The sequence below is a fragment of the Pyxicephalus adspersus genome, chromosome 4 (assembly GCF_032062135.1).
Source record: "Pyxicephalus adspersus chromosome 4, UCB_Pads_2.0, whole genome shotgun sequence".
Taxonomy (NCBI): Eukaryota; Metazoa; Chordata; class Amphibia; order Anura; family Pyxicephalidae; genus Pyxicephalus; species Pyxicephalus adspersus.
The window spans coordinates 76,633,037-76,650,177 of NC_092861.1; the positions used below are offsets into that span (position 1 = coordinate 76,633,037).

Here is a 17,141-nt window from a genome sequence, read left to right on the forward strand (position 1 = left end):
AACACTGAATACCTGTGCACTGCCAGGACATTGCTGTCCTTTATTTAGGAGGGACTGTCCCTGTTTTACAACTCAGATCAGTGTGAAGAAAACCCAATCATAATAACATTTACATGTATTCCTAACCCCAGAATTTGTTTAAAATATATATAAATGTGCTGCCCCTGCTATATAGGATAATGTTCATACACCTTCTTTTATATGACACTACCAGTACCTGTAGATCCAAATCATGATCCTACATTGTCACCCTGTCTCTTAAGCTTTCAATAAAGGTTGCAAGTGGTCATTTAAATACATAATACATACCTATGGGCCACAGTTGTCACCACCAAATAAAATACATATTGTGCAGATTGTGTGCAGGAGATCAGCAGCACAGAGATTCCAGTGTTGATAAAAAAAATAAAAAAGGCAATTGGTGATGATACTCAGGGCTATAGCAAAATAAATGTAATGTAATTAGAATTTACATCTATGTGTTGCAATCATATTAATAATTCCCCATTATATGCATCATTGAAGTTAGGAATGTTTCCTTGTTGCATATTTTAAGCCCATTAAGAATTAATTTTTCCCACCTCAGAATGTTGAAAGGTATGTAAACACAAAAATTACTTTTATTTTTTATATATGAATAATTTTATTGTGTTACTTGCCTTTTATTGAATAGTGTTTCCCTTTTTAAAACACTCCTTGGATATTATACACACATATTTTTATTGCTGAAACAACTGCTTCCAGTGACACTAGAATGAGTGAGTCCCATACAGAAGCACTGTTCAGTTCTATGGAGAGGAAAGGCTGAGAAGGAGGTACCCTGCTGCATACTCCCCCATAGGAAATTACAGCAGCTGTCCAAGACTGGTCATGTAGTGATCCACTGTGACAGATTACTAAACCACTTCAGGTGATCACTGTACACATGCTAGATTTTTTTCTGATGCAAGCTTAGTCTCACGCAACAATTACCTAGCAAGTGTACTTCTTGTATCTTGTGTAAACAGGATTTATATAGTGCCAACATATTCCAAAGTGCTGTACATTAAATAGGGGTTGCAAATGACAGACGAATACAGACAGTGACACAGGAGATGACCCTGCCCCAAAGAGCTTACAATCTAGGAGGTGGGAGAAGTAACACACAATAGAATGAGAGATATGTACTTTCAGCCACACCAAGCCCTGCAGCAGATTTGTACTGGTGTGGTCAGTTTATGTCTCTGATGAGTTATACATCATTCCTTGCATTAGGGTCAGCAACATTGCCACAACACAACAATGATGTCTGCAGAATGCATCAAATGCTTCCACTTAGATCTGCCTGCCAGGACACATAAAAGGATCATGTGACCATGCTAAAGAGTATAAAAAGGTAATTACGCTGCTTATAATGCATTACACAACATTCATACAGGTCAGTGAAATGGATTTACACAGAAGATAAGCCTGCAGTTATTTAAACGATGATAAAAAATGTAATGTATGCATCAAGGAGTATTTGTTCCGCTCAGTGCAACCATTTCAGCTTTTTTTCTTTTAAAGTCCCTAGTGCAGTGCACACATAACAACAAACACCAGCTGCAGTAATGCCTTGTGTTCCTGTATAGTATACCCGGGAGGTCATGAATCTGGGGGGATCTGTACCCATTGTACTTTTCTCTCCCCTAGGCCCGCTAGTTTGTGCTGCCCCCTGCCTAGGCAATAATGTCTAGGGGTGGTGTGAAAAGCTCCTTAGCTACCTAATTGTTCCCTCCCCAGAAACTGCTCCCCTATATCTGGTATTCTGGAGCAGAAAAGCAAGTAATAGATTGTATTAGGGCACAAGCATTTCACCCACAGATATCATATAGTTTTCTGTCATGAGTTGGGAAAATAATTTAAACATTTTTCGTCTGCCACAACAACTTACTCTACTTTCCTGGATGTTGTGCCTGCCTCTACCTCCTCCAGACTAACAAGCCAGACACTGGACCACATAGCAAAAAAAAGTCCCTCCCAGTTCCCAGAAGGCATCCAAGTGCAGGCTTCGATTGGCTGTCTGTGGTGGTGGGAGGAGCCTGAAGGCCCATGCAGTGCAGCAATGCCTAAGGAAGCCTGGACTGAGCTAAAAAAATTTGCCTCCCCCTGAACAGGGAAACTTTCTCCCAGGCAGATAATTTCCCTTCATTCACTTCAGTTGAGCTTAAATGTTGAGCGAAAACACATTCCTATTGTCATGAGGGAAACATGGCTGTCTGTGCTTTGCTAAAACAAACTAGAGCTCAGAGAGGAATGAAAAATTTCTGGTCAGCTAGGCATCAGGTACAGTACATGGTATAGGTACAGGGGGGATATTTTATACCACACGGAAACAAAGATTGCCCCCCGTCACATTCCGCTCGGCTATACAGACCCGAAGTATATATTTTTTATTTTATTCCCTACTTTTTCACATAAAATTTATGTTGAATGGCCCCCAGAATCATTATGCCCATTTCCTGGACTGTCACAGGCACACTCTGCTTTAATAAGAAATGATGAAACCCCAAGTCTGTTCTTTCCTACTACTTTTCTTTACTCTGCCAATGTAATATAATACATTGGAGGTTCGATAAATAATAATTATGGGGGGATTTGGTTAACACATAATGAACAATTGGGAGCTATCCCCGGTCTGGCCTTGTAGTGCACACACAGGTGTATCTGAGGCAGCAGCTGGCACAGGTCTATGAGGGTGACCACCTCTGCCCATGAAGGAAGTCAGTGTTAAAATTAAGAAGCTGAGGGAGCCTCTAAAATTTCCTCAGGCAAGGAATGGGTTCCACAAACCACACAACACCCCGCCAATGGTATGAGTCGGTCACTATCTGTGCACCCAGAAAACAGCAGCATTCCTGACTAGGATGTTCAATTCCATAAATATGGGCGAGTTTTGTTACCTAATGTGGTAACCAGAACTTGGTTGTGATATTTGGGCTCCGTTCAGACAACTTGGATACATTTTATTCTGCCCGCACCCACTGACATCGGACACACAACCAACGAAGTAAAGAGCAGGCAGCACGTTGGGGGAAATCTAAGCCCCGTACGTCTCAACTTGCGCCATGCACATGACACACTGGAGGACTGCAGCAGATGCCCACCCGCAACGCCCCAGCATTTTATTATAGAGATTTTTTTTTTTTAACTAGGCAGTAAAGTATGGAGGACAGATAGTCGTGAGCCAGATAGTCAGTACTGCACACAGAGGATTTGATTTTCCAAGGACATAGAAGCTGTTCACTTAGTATATTGGTGAGTATGCTAGAGTATAGTAGAGTTTATTATATAAAGGAAACCCAGTAGAATCAGGAGAAAACTTTAGTAGTTGTGGCCAGTTGTCAGTCATATAAAGATTAATGTCTAACAAACCTTGATGTATGTTTGACAGAATGCAAACTACTGTATGTTCCTATTTTTGTTAGGTACACAAAAATATTGTTCTTAAGGAGTATAAGGAGTTTCATTGTCTCAAAGTCCTTCAAAACGGCGGACCATCTCTGACACAGTGAGTACGTGTTCAGGCAGTATGTTGGTTTTTGATATTAAGACTAGTAGTCTTCAGCGAGTGTTTTTTCTAACCAATAACAAGTACAAAAAGTACCTCAACTTGCTATAACACATAACCTCACCCTAACCCTTAGGTTGACCTTAACACGTAAAGTCTAACCATATCCAATACAACCCTTCATAAATGGTCATTGTAATGCCTTTAAATAGCAATGTGGCATAATACTTGCAGAAAAATATAATTAAAAATTAATCTGATCTCACTTCCTGAGAGTTGCTGGCTCCAAATTATTTACTGTATGTGCAATGTAGCCACCTACCTGAGCACATTCTCACAATGGAATACATTTCCCTCTCCAATGTGAAATCAGCCCATTCATAACAGCCCCACTCATGCAGCACTGCCCATTAAGATAGATCATTCTTCACTGTTTCTGCACACTTAAGACCATGTTTAGCTCTGTTAGGAAATGTGCATGTGCACCAATGTGTGTGGGTGCATATAAATAGAAGTGGCAGAAATACAAACCTCTATTTTTGGACAATAAAAAGCACATAAAAGGCACTTAAACTTTAAAGAAATTCTGTTATCAGTGCATACAGTTGCTATTTTTAAAGTTGTATTTTTCAATACATAGAGTAAAAATATTGGTCCACCAACTTTTCCTAAATATTTTTTATTTTATTTTCAAGCCCTCAAAAGCAAAGAAGAATCTGACACTTCCAAATATATTGGATTCTAGTAAAATTACCATTTGTCCTCTGCTGTTTTCTTATGGTTTACACTGATACTGACCGTGCTTGAGCAGTAGCATCAATTAAAGTTTTTTTTTCACCCTTTGTCTCTTGTGGCTTCAGATTGACTCTCCCAGGAGCTGACAGGGTGAGAGGATGAAAAAAAAACTTAATTACAACCATGATCTAGCAGCTTCCTTTAAGTCTCTGTACTGTCAGTGCCCATGTGAGGTATATTCCTATAGAATCCTAATTAAATATGCTAATTTTAGTTTAATAAATATGCATTTAAAAATGAGTACACTTAAACTAATATTAACATGCAGGGCAATTCATTTTAGTGAACCATGCATGTAGGCTTCAATGCCAACAAATGGCGGCACAAATGAGTTTTAAAAAGTGCACCTCGCAATCACATATACGTGAGTTCACCAATATATTTAATATACTGTGTCTATGATTTATTTTATGTTTTAGTGGTTGTATGTGAACAATATAGCTAAAAACTCTGTAAATGTGCTTCTACATTACATACAAAAAAACAAAAAAAAGGAAAACCATATTCTGTAGGCAATATTATTATAATGTTATTTTCAGTTCTCATTGGCTCATACTTCTGAATGTAAAGCAGGATAGAGCAAGTAACAATTGTTATACCCTTGTATGAGCCTGAAGTAACCCTCTCATTATAAGGTCACTTGTGAAACTAAGCACACCCTGGAAAAGAAGAGCATCTACATTTACCCTTGTCATAGATTATGTCTTCATTCCAGCACGTTACTGCTGCCCAGCACCTACTGATATTTGATACATCCCTTAATGGTCAGTACCCTTTGCCCCAGCCACATGGTGTAGTTCCTGTTGTTGGCTTGTACATCCAGTAGTGATATAGGAACTAGCTAGAAGATATACAACACGCAATGGGAGGAGCGGGTATCATATACCAGGCAGTTTGACATACCTGCAGTGGCCAGGAAGCACCAAAGCAGCAAAGTCTAAAGACATATACAGCTGGAAAAATAATTAAAGGTTTGCTTGTGTACAGTGTGTGCTTACAAGTCCAGTCAAATGTGACTAACTACTCCTAGATAAATTAGAACCTTAACAGACAGGGTATTCTTAGTTTACCCTAAGTGACCCCATGGTAAACGTGCACTTTAAGACCAGATGTTGCTCTACCCAAAAAGCTGTAGCTATTTAGAAGAAATACTGTGTTATTGCTGCTCCATTTTTTTACTGAATTTGTAGGGCTAATTTAACAAAAAAGTGTGGTAAAATAGGGTTGAAAATTGTGCACACAACACTTTTAGGAAAGAAAAACAGAGGTGCTAATTCCTACTGATAATAATGCAAAGGTAAAGCAAAAAAACATTAAAAAATCTGTCATGAAAACAAAACTAAGATGTAGCATACGTCAGATCTCTCACTAGGCCACTGTTATTTACACAGTACCCTTCCAGCAAATGTAGAGTTGCCTGGTTGTCCCTCTGGACCAAAACAGCTTGTAGAATATCCTTCCCTTATTTTTTATTGCTTTCCAACAGTACTGCTTGACATTTAGGAGTAATAAGAACTCCCATATCTTTCACAGTACTCACTGATGCTTATAATGTTTTAGTGCACCAGTGGAGAATATTATATTGTAATACATTTTTTCTACAATTACTTTTATTTCCCAATTAGTAAAATATACACATCACAAAAATGATAGCAAACTTTGATTATAGATTTATACCTTCTATAGATTTGTACCTTATGTTATAAACTGATTTTCTATGCTTGTTTCATCTTAAGCATCTTATGTAATATTTTGACTAAGTTGTCTTTGACTAAGTTTTATCTTGAACCAAGTATAAAGTATGTCCTTTATTATACATTTATTATACATTTAATAACAGAACTCCATCTTTCTAATTTGCATGCTTTATAATGTTACATCCAGTGATTAGTCCCTTTGACAGTTAACTAGAAATGTGTTTCAAGACTAAGGAACACGCATTATCACATGTACAAAAACTGTATAAAGTAATATCCGTAAGAGCTTGCAGTAACCGTTTATTTCTGTATGTCTAAAAGTCTGATGTAAAGTTACAAACTCTGTGCTTTCAAATAATTCAAAATGTTTGGAGCCAGTTCAGGATTTAAAATTCATTGTAAAATGAATTAGTCCACTTAGAGCCTGAGTAGAAACATCTTACTATTTCTAACTGGCGAACTGCAGCATGTCCAAGTGCTCTTTTCTTGGGACATATTCACTTTCATCAGACTAAATCTGGCATGAGAATCTGTCACGCAGATGAGAGAGCATGAGCATCCAGTAGCTAACTAATAGGATCAGGTAACATGTCTTCTCTGAATTTATGTGAGCCCAGATTAGTGTCACAATGTATACTAAATTCACCCTGTAGTACAGTTTAGAGACGTCTGACTGTACAGCTTGCTGCACACTTACTAATTACAATTGTTCCCTTTCAACTATGACTGGATCTCTTAGAAATATACATTATACCAAATTTATGAATAAATGGTGGATTAGGAGCATTAGCAATTGGGATTAAAAAAAGGAAAGGTAATCGCTGTTCTATACAGGGTTTTGATAATGTGCAGATGATAGCCTAATGCCTGAACAGTTGTATAAACTTGAGATACACATCTTTATACTAATTGGGTATATACCATTACTATGAACCAAGAGTCCTAAATGAGCAGATGGCCTCAAAGGATCATACATGAATGATTTGTATCTACTTTCTAACATGAAAAATATACTTCTTATTGTTGGGATATGCCATTATAAAACGATCCTTGAAAATACTTTCTGTTTTAAGGCTCTGATGGGATTTTTTAGCCCCCTCACCATAGTGTGTCTGCAATAGTGTGTCTCATAGTAAATTATTTAATTACAAATTAGTGTTAGAAATAATAATGTATAGGCTGTTCACTGAAAATACAAGCAACAGGTTACACTGCAAAAGTACAGAAATTAAATTGTTCAATTCTTTCATTAAATCGACTATTAAATGTTCAAACATGTAAGGTTCATTACATTAGCCTTAGTAAATAGCTGAGGTTTTGATGTGTTGCACATAGGCAGTATAAATTGCTACTTTGTTTCCTTTCTTGCCTTTGTTTACTTATTTACAATTTTATGAGGGTATTACACTAATAAACACCCCCTGATTTAGAGTAAGTAAATTGTGTTACATCCCAGGCTAGGTTTATCAGGAGTCCTGTGGTTTTCACCTCTTTGTTCAATGAAAAAATATTAATCTACTGATTAGACCCTCATTCACCTTTATGATTAAAAACAGCTACAAAAATAGCTTTACTCATTGTGACTTAAGCTGAAGATTATGCTTATATTTTGTATTTCCTGGTTCATCTTAACCCCCTCATCAACTAGCCAATGAAATTAGCTTTAGTCTAAATTACATCACTAGGTCCTTGTTCTTCTATTTGCAATGCAGGCAGAGCATGGCTGGAGGGAAGGAAACAGTAAGCTATGCCTCCATAATTCAAAGAACACAAGTCACATGAATAAAAAGGGGCACCTTGTTAGCTGAGACACGTACAGTGCACTGTGAAAACAATTTCTCTGGCTTCTATATTATCAAAGACTCTGACCCAGAATGATCATGGATAGAACAAAACAAGGTGCTTATCAGCAGCCTGTCTGTATGGAAATCATTACTAAAGTGTCCCTGGAACACACACATTCACTTCAGCTGTCAGTTCCAGCCACACACAAGCTGGTCAACAAACCTGGACTGTACCAGAACCACATGACAGAAGTGGGGAGCTGCCATGTGCTGTAAGAAGACTTCTTTAGTGCACTGACATGACATTAGTTACAAACTATGGAAAATCAACAAAAGAGCTAAAAAACTGCACTATAAAAAAAGCGCAGTAGCTGTTTCAATATCAACAGTTCCAAATAAATGTATATGTGTGTTTGGATAAACTCTAACTACATTACAGATAAATTAAACTATACACTAAGTAGGTTCATACCTGTGTGATTTGAGTTCAAACAACTGCTTGCAGTCTCTATTGGATACTCATGTGACAGTGTGGGACAGGAAGTGGCTACACAAGGACTTTAAGGACAAGGTATCATTTAATCAAAGCTGCAGATTCAAAACTGTTAAAAACTAAATTTGAAATGACACATTAAAATATTATATTTAAGTGATTGTTTTACATATACTCTAAAACTTTACCTTGGCACCAGAACTGAAGTGCCCAAAAACTAGTGATTTGGGCTTACAAAAGGCCAAATGGTCCAAACAGGCCAAACTGAAAATGTGCATTTAATACTCAGTCATTATCACGAGCATGCTTTCAAAATTCTAAAGGAACAGCAATTGAGGAAAAAAAATTATTAAAACATAATGATGACTATACAGAATTTAGTATTATCTTTGAATGTGAGAAAATAAGGCAATACATGATATTATTTTCTACTATATAGGTGAATATATACTTTTTCGGGTAGAGATTTTCAAAATGTTTAATTTTCAATGTTGATTCTAATGAAGCTGACAGTAAACAAAGTTGCAACTACATGATTTTACCAATAATGAACAATGAATTTTCCAACTATAAAGTGATTTTGTCACAAACAAGAGTGTCTGTACATACAGCGGATTCACTAATTAAACATAGTAACATGATTCCTAGGAATTCATCATTGTCTGCTTTATTGTTATAGTAGAATAGAAAGTTTGCTCTGTGTATAGGGATGTTGAATAATGATCTACAAGTTGAATAGTTATCTTTAACTGTTGAAATTTGCACACAGCTTTGTAAGCTTTAAGGTGTTGGAGATCATACAGCAGTGATTGTATATAAAGGGAACTCATGGTTCTTTACCAACCCTATGTTTGCTAACATATGACAAGTATGCTTCAAGCTTCATTGCAATATTTGCACTGAAACCACAGGTCAGAAAAAAGACCTAAACTACAATTATATATATATATATATATATATATATATATGGTGTAGTATGTGATGTGCACCACTGTAAGGCTCTGGTGTTTGAATGAGCCACTTAACTGACTGTGACTTGGAATCAATCACTGGTTGGCCAAGCTGGTGAAAAACCTGTGCCATGGAGTAGCAAAAACTGGAGTTGCTTCCTATCAGTGCTGTGAGAAAATAACCCATTTTCCTTCAATGAAATGCATTGATACAGAATGTATGTATCTAGCAGTCATAAAACCTTTTTTATTAGAAAAATGATCTAGATGTATGTTTCTAGTTGGTCTGTATACAGCGAGAGAGGAACTGAATACTTGTTTTGAGCAATAAAGATATGATATACATTTCTTTCATCCACGGGTATTAGGATGGCTTTTTTACCTAGTCCCTAAAAGACCTTACATTGTCTCTCCGACATTATGTTGCAGTTTGTTAAACCCTTAATTTATATAAGTTTTCTGTACAGTGCAGGAGGCTTGGCTTACTATCAGCATTTTTTTTCGGACTTTGTGGAAATTTCCCTTCACTTATTGTGCTGTGTTTATTGAATGACTAACACCCCCCCCCCCCTTTTTTTTTTATCAGGTGTGACAACTGTAAAAATGTAATTTCTTGTAATTTTCTGTTTCTTTGACTGTGATCCTTCCTAACAATCCCTGTCTTCTCTTAACAATCCAAAACTTGGTGCTGGCTGTTTTTTTTTGTTTGTTTTTTTAACAAGTGGTTCAGCAGTTACATCTCCACAGACACAGTAACTAAGTTATAAAATGGCAAAGAATAAATAAGGCTTGTCAGTAAGGTTTTACCCACCATTCTCTTATTTGGGGAAAAATAAATGTGGAATCTGAGTGTCCCCTTTTGTATGTTTTATACTTTGTGTAAAAAAATAGGTTGCAAAATTGTGATTTGTGTTGGTGCATGTTAAAAACTAATATTACTACCACTACTTTTACTACCACTAGTAACAATAACTACATATTAATATGTCTAATATCCACGAAGGAAACAAAGTAAACAACAGACAGGAATATGCCCTGTATTAAACTCACAGATAATTGGTAGATAACATAACCACACCTCATTGTGATCTCTAAACTGCCACCTTTTCTAAGCAAACTTCAAGTGAACCAGGGGAGTGCACCATTTAAAGTGATGAATGATGATCCAGAAAGATAAGTCATCCTCTCATTACTGCATACATGACAGGTCTGCGGGCAGTTGTCCTCTTCTATTATGATTGAAAACCCCTAAATCTCTGCTCTGCGTGCATGGTGTGTACTATACAGAATATATCCCTAATAACAGCCAGCATACAAATATTATATTTGTAAAGAATCAAAGCTAAACGATACAGACTGAATTGGCAATGGACACTGCTTCTATTTCCACCTCTAGGCTGCCTGATAATACTAATGTTTTATTCAATCCACCGGCCACTATGATACAACTGCTTTTATCGTGCTTGCTTTACTTTATTCCATAGATTACCATACATGGCAAATGTCTGCCTACCTGTCTATGATCATGCAGAAGAAATTCAGGAGGTACGAGTACCAAAAATACACAGTGTATGTATTCTAATATCATAATGTTAATACATGTATTCGAATATATTTATAAAGATATAGTCATTCATCGAAATATACAAATATAGGTAATATGCGTTAGAGCGTGAAAGTAATATATCAGTAGTATAGTAAAAAGAATAATATATATATAATATATATATATATATATATATATAATATAAATTGTATTAAAGCGCATTAATATGCACCAAGTTATTCAACAGGTTTTACTTTAGGAATAACACAAAACAAAACCCTTGCAGTTGCATACTGTTAGTATTCTACAATGAAATAATTGTGAACATGTAGGATATATATATACATATATATTGAATTTACCTAAAGATGCTTCGTGATGTGTACGATCATACGAAATCAGGTAAGCTATTCAAATCAGCAGCGCCAAATGTCCTTTATAAAGCCGAAAATAAATGTAATCTAAAAAGCGCCAAATCTTTAAAAACATTATAGCCATTCTCCTGCATGTGCCTGTTAAAACACTGAGCTCATAAGTGATTGTATTTTTTTTTTGGTCACATTTTGAGACAATCCTACAATGTAGTTCGCAGCTACAATTAAAATGCGGTCACCGATTCATTTTGCTTTTGTCGCCATGCTCAGCTAATGATACATTTAACCCAACGAGTCTCATCAATTTGTTCGTATTGTAAATGTACCCAAAGAAAGCAATTAGAGGCAAATGTATTTTTTTTTTTATTTATTAGTAACTGAGGACAATGTTTGTTTTCTAATATGGGAATGTGTCTGTCTTGTTAACATTGTAGTGACTAAATGGGCTTTGGTGGCAAGTCTAGACCTGGCAGCACTGGCATGTTGTACCTGGCACCTTACTTGTGTAAAAAAAAAATAACTATACTAAACTTTTTTTTTATACATGTATAAAATTCAGATTTCCAGGGCACATCAGATGCAAACGGACTGCCTGATGTAGGTGTACCCTGGTCCAGACATTTCCCCAAAGATAAAGGGCTAATTTCCTGAAGGAGACATTTTTACTCTGGTGTCTATGTTGTTCAATCATCCAATCAGTTGAACAAAAAAAAGAAAGAAAAAATCCTAATCCTGATTGGGTGTCTAAATAAACAAAGCCAGGATTAAAATCCTTTGGTAAATCGACCCTCCAGATTATATTGATGGGTTGAAACTTGGATCCCATAGAGAATTAGGTCGATTTTAAAGCAGAGTCGGTCATTTTCTTCTTTGGTAATTTTTTTTTTACGAATATTTTTATATTTGTTGATCTTAAAATACAAATATGTAGTGCTGAAGCAGCAGGATTGCGCACACACGTGTGTATATATTATTTATATATTGTACTTGTATTTGCGCGGCAACTAAGTATTATAAAAGAAGGATTTTTAGAGTGATTAGATCTTCAGGCTAAGCACAATTAGATGCCTTACAATATTAAATGATGACACATAAGCAACATATATATGTTGCTTTTCACATACATTTCATCGCAGACGTGTAAAACAATAGCCACACATTAACACAAAATAAAACACAATCATACATATACTATACACATATTTGTGTTCATTGATACATTTATAAAGATAACGAAAAAGTCCACTGCAATAAAATATTCATTGTATCAAACCGCAGACCTGGAGGTGGTGTGACTATGAATATATGAATATATTACTGACAACCCTGGTCGCTGGAAAGGTAAAGGTGTCTTCATGAATAGTGAACAAATAGGTGTAGTGGAGTGTTGTAACTCTTCCCTATAGAGTTCAGTGAAGCAGATGACAGGTTAGTGCAATGGGCGGTAGGGATCACATTTATCAAAGCAGGGCAATTCTTCCCTATGGGATACAATCTACTTCCTTGGGGTTGTTATAATACACTGACAACTGGACATATTGTGCAAATAAAAGTGAAGCTAACTGTGACGTTCCAGCTAGCCACTGCCCAAACTATTACTAGAATACAAGAATAACATTTCATTTACTAGGTGACTTCCAAACAATTTACAGTCTATTACTACACTTCATTTTATTGACTTCTTTTAGTGTGTTTAATCACCTGACAATAAAATGCTAATTCCAGGCTGAAGAAACGCCCTCATCTATTACAATGCTTACATTCATCAGTACAATCACAGGTTTGCTGTAAAATAGGAGCTTGTTGTTATTACACACACCTCTCCAACACACAGGCCGGACACAAGAGATGATTGTAGGGTGTAATCAGGTACACCATAAGGGGTTCTATATTTTATTCTGATATCAGATTATGGGGCGAATTCAGGTTATATTTTACGAGGGTGTAAAAGCCAGGCAGTAAATCCCATTTTACAATATTTAAGTAAAGTGAATGTACATGAGACTCATTGATCTGTTAGCTGCTGCTGGCACATAAATCTCATGTTTTAACTGTTCTATCAGAAGTTTAGTTCAGCACATCAGTGTTTAAACCCACATCAAAAAGAAAGGGATTAAGTCGGCGAAAAGCATGGAAGAAAGTTCACTGTTTGGGCCTGGAGATGAGAAAAACTTATGTAGGGAAAATAAACATTGAAACCCAACACTGATTCCCTTCTTCACCTCTCCAAGAAAAACAACAACACACAGGGCACCACGTGGGAATGTGTTCACAGCTCCCTATACAATACATACACAGAAGGGGGGATTCTAACAAGCACAGCACAGCCTGCAGACATGAACACTGCAAGCAGGGGTTCTCCTAATTAAACCTGCTACGGCTGCGCAATGGGCACCACACTTCTTATTTTATTTATTGGAATCGCACACTGCCCAGAAGAAAATCCTAATTCAATTTCAAAACTCTAATTAGAGGTAAAAAATAAAAAAGACACTTCCTTCGTAGACTGATGATTTTAAAACAGGAGGATATTGTATACAATTTACCTAGAAGAGGCAAGAGTTAATAAAAATCCGTCTATATGTGTATAAAGGCTACGAGATCTCAGATCTGAATTTATATATATTAGGCATCATAGTTCTGATTTGTTGCAATCCTTATTTACTAACCTGTACATTTGTATCAATATATAGTTCATATATTATATATATAAGTCGGTACATGGCGTATACAATTTATACTTCTCCTCTAAGCTTAATAATGTTGATCGTTTAGTTTTAGTATGTTATTCTTTATTTATATATTTTATAAATGTATTGCTTATACTATTTTAAAGTAAAATACCTAACGCTAGTTGTTTGAATTTAACCAGCTTCCCTACATCCTACTCTACAGCCGGGGTACATATTTTATTTAAATAATAACCATTAGTATTATTGTTGTATGGATCAGGCGGGTGGATTTCTATATGTGCTGTGATATTAGTGAAAATTCCAATGAAATATATCAAATGTAATATATAAATGAATACTGTCAATTTACTTAGGTAATGCAACTTTTACTTAACATGTGAAAATGTGCTCGCTCCAGGCAACAAAATAAAAAATCCTCATAAACCCGACAGCTAGAATAAGTGAATTTACAATTGTATTTCCACATGAAACTTGCATATTGAATGATTAGACCCTTGTTTTATACCTGAAGGAAATTCTCCGCATTTTATCTCCATCCTTGGCTATGTTATATTTCTTTCTGTCTAGTTTTAAATTGTTGTATCCAATTTTTAATGTTTCTACATAACCGTAGAAAAAGTACACAGTGGGGGAAAAAGAATGATTCTTCTGGTGGTTGAGGATTGTCCAGTGTGATGGAAATAGTGTGTGAAATTAGCATAGTCTTTGGAGAGCTGTGTAGCTCTGGTGCACTTTGCCAGGCTATCCCCAGGTGTATTGAGGCATTCTCTGGGTACCCAGGGACAGGGAGCTGCTATTCTTTTCCTCCCATGATTAGACACAGCCCTGGAAGCTGCACCATATGCTTCTTCTGATCAAACAAGCAGCTACATAGGCAGCAATAATTGACGAGATCTGCTGGAAATCACGCAGAAAACTAGCCTACTGAGACCGGGAGAGTTGACAAATCATTGCTAATAATCCTTTTAGGAACATCACTGACTTTGGAGTTTACAATAGCTTTATTTTTATCAACTAAGCGCTGACAGAATGAAGAGCAAAGCAAATCCTGTATTTTTTTGCAGGGTAATATTAAAACTGGCCAATAACATACTATCAATTTATCTAATATTCATATATAATAATATATATATAATAAATATATAAACATATATATAATTTTTGCAGTCCTAGACCTGAACTGGTAAAGATAAAATTTAAAGAGTTTTGATGCGGTATTTGGGGTAGTTACCTTCGTATAAAAGAGTTTGGAAACAAAAAGTTTTTTTTCTTTTTATTTAGTACATTGGAGTTTTGTACCCCTGACAGTATTCAATCATTTTAGGTGGCACAAGATTTACAACCTGACTTCCTAAAACCAGGCAGAGGCATTTGTACACGGTTTGGAGGATTAGCCAAGGGGTAAAAGGATAAGAAGGACTTACCTTCAGGGAACACTACTCTCATTTTTAGGTAGCTTGTTGTCAGTCTGATGATGGATGCTTTGTCCAGCTGAGAGGTGATGGCAGAGGGCAGGGGCAGCAGTTTGGCCAGTTCATAAAACTCACTGTTTTCCTTCTCCCGCCTAGTCCGGGCAGCGTTTTTGGATTTCTCTTTCATGGCGGAGAACTAATCCTTTCTTATATTTATTATTACACACTGAATTCCACAGAATCATCCAAAAGAGCAGCGTCTTTCCAGCTGGAGCTCATAGAAGAGGAGAATACAGCTTGAAGTTTGGAAATGAGAGGAAATGATAGTGGAAAGGTAAGGAGATCCTGGGGAGCCCGATATATCCTACACAACTTGTCCTTTTGTCCAGCACAGCCCCCGGTGTCATTCCAGGACAGAGGGCAGCATGTCAGGGCCACACACTGTACTGCTCATCCTGGGAAGAGAAATCAGAGTCTGACATAGGTGACACATCTCTACATATCACACCACTCACACACTATATTTGCAGCATGCTTTATTTAAACCAAAACAGTTATCTTTTATTCACAATTATTCAGACCTATGACAATTCTGTTTATTCCATCTGGACAGGTTGGGTATTTAACACCAACAGCTAGAATGTATTTATAATAAATATAGCTATAATTAAGTTCTCAGCTCCTTTTTAGTAAATCAGTCTGTAGATACACAACAACATTTTAGTACAGGAAATAGATACAACACACACAGCTGTAAACTCCAGGTCTATAAAGTCTATTAATACCAGCTTGCACAATGGAATGTGTTACTCGATTTATATCATTTCGTTTGTCCTCCCACCACAAATACATTTCATTCCAATTCATTTTCATCATTTTCCACATTTGTGGAACTCTCGTCATGACTTGTGTAATGCACACACATGTGGAGGTGTATTACACACACATTATTAGTATTACCAGTCACGTGTATGGCATGCAGGGCACCCATCCGCTGTCATGGTGGGCAGCAGGACATCATAGCACTCCCCACCCCAGAAGCACTCACCTGATTGGTGTCCTGTGCAGAGCGGGTCCCGTGCAGGCTCCTCTCATCAACTTGCTACTAATGCAGACTGCCTAATTGTCAGCTCGGGAAGCCCATTAACTTGTTCCTGTCTTAGCGCTGGAGTTAGTACAACTTCATTCCTGGTCCAGCAATCTCTATCCCTCCCTTTCTGCCACTCACACGGCCCTGCTCAACCCCATTGGACTGCTCTTTGCATAACCAGCCTGACGATTGGCTGCCGGCCGCTGTGACGTAGCTGCGCTGGCACACATTGAGGAGCCCTGGCCTGTGACCCACGGGAATTGTCCTTGCGATGGGCTCCAGCCTGGACTCCTCATGTCATAGGCATCAGGTGACAGATCTAGCATGGCCATTCACCTATGACGTGTTCATCGGCGCTAATTACGTGCTCAGCTCAAGCCCAAGTCCTTTTGGAGTGCAAAGTGTATGATACTACTCCTATCCCACTTCTACTAATTCATGGTTATCCTTCATTTATCTAAATACAGCGATTCATTATGCCCGAGTATGTGCAATGCACAATATTCTTTTTCTAATGCCTTACATATATATCTAGCTACCTGCTACAAATACAGAGAGCAACAGAAAATACATGGACATGTGTATGGAGAGAGAGAGAAACTGATAGATACAGACATACAAAGATAATGGATAGATGATACAACTACATACATAGTACTTATCAAATATATACAGAGATGGGTGATACATGGATAGATCCATTCATAGAAAATAATACATGGACGAATATGTACAGAGATGGGAGATACATGGATATATCCATTCATAGATAATAATA

At 36.9% G+C, this 17,141-nt stretch overlaps 1 protein-coding gene across 1 annotated transcript in view; it reads right to left on the reverse strand.

The window, feature by feature from the left end:
* The window catches only part of SIM1 (SIM bHLH transcription factor 1), a 54,359-nt gene extending 38,654 nt beyond the window's left edge, over window positions 1-15,705 (reverse strand). The window contains exon 1 of the mRNA XM_072408698.1: window positions 15,286-15,705. Within this exon, the coding sequence (XP_072264799.1) occupies window positions 15,286-15,460 (175 nt within the window). The 5' untranslated portion in view covers window positions 15,461-15,705. The remainder of the gene's footprint in view (window positions 1-15,285) is intronic.
* Window positions 15,706-17,141: the final 1,436 nt, after the last annotated feature.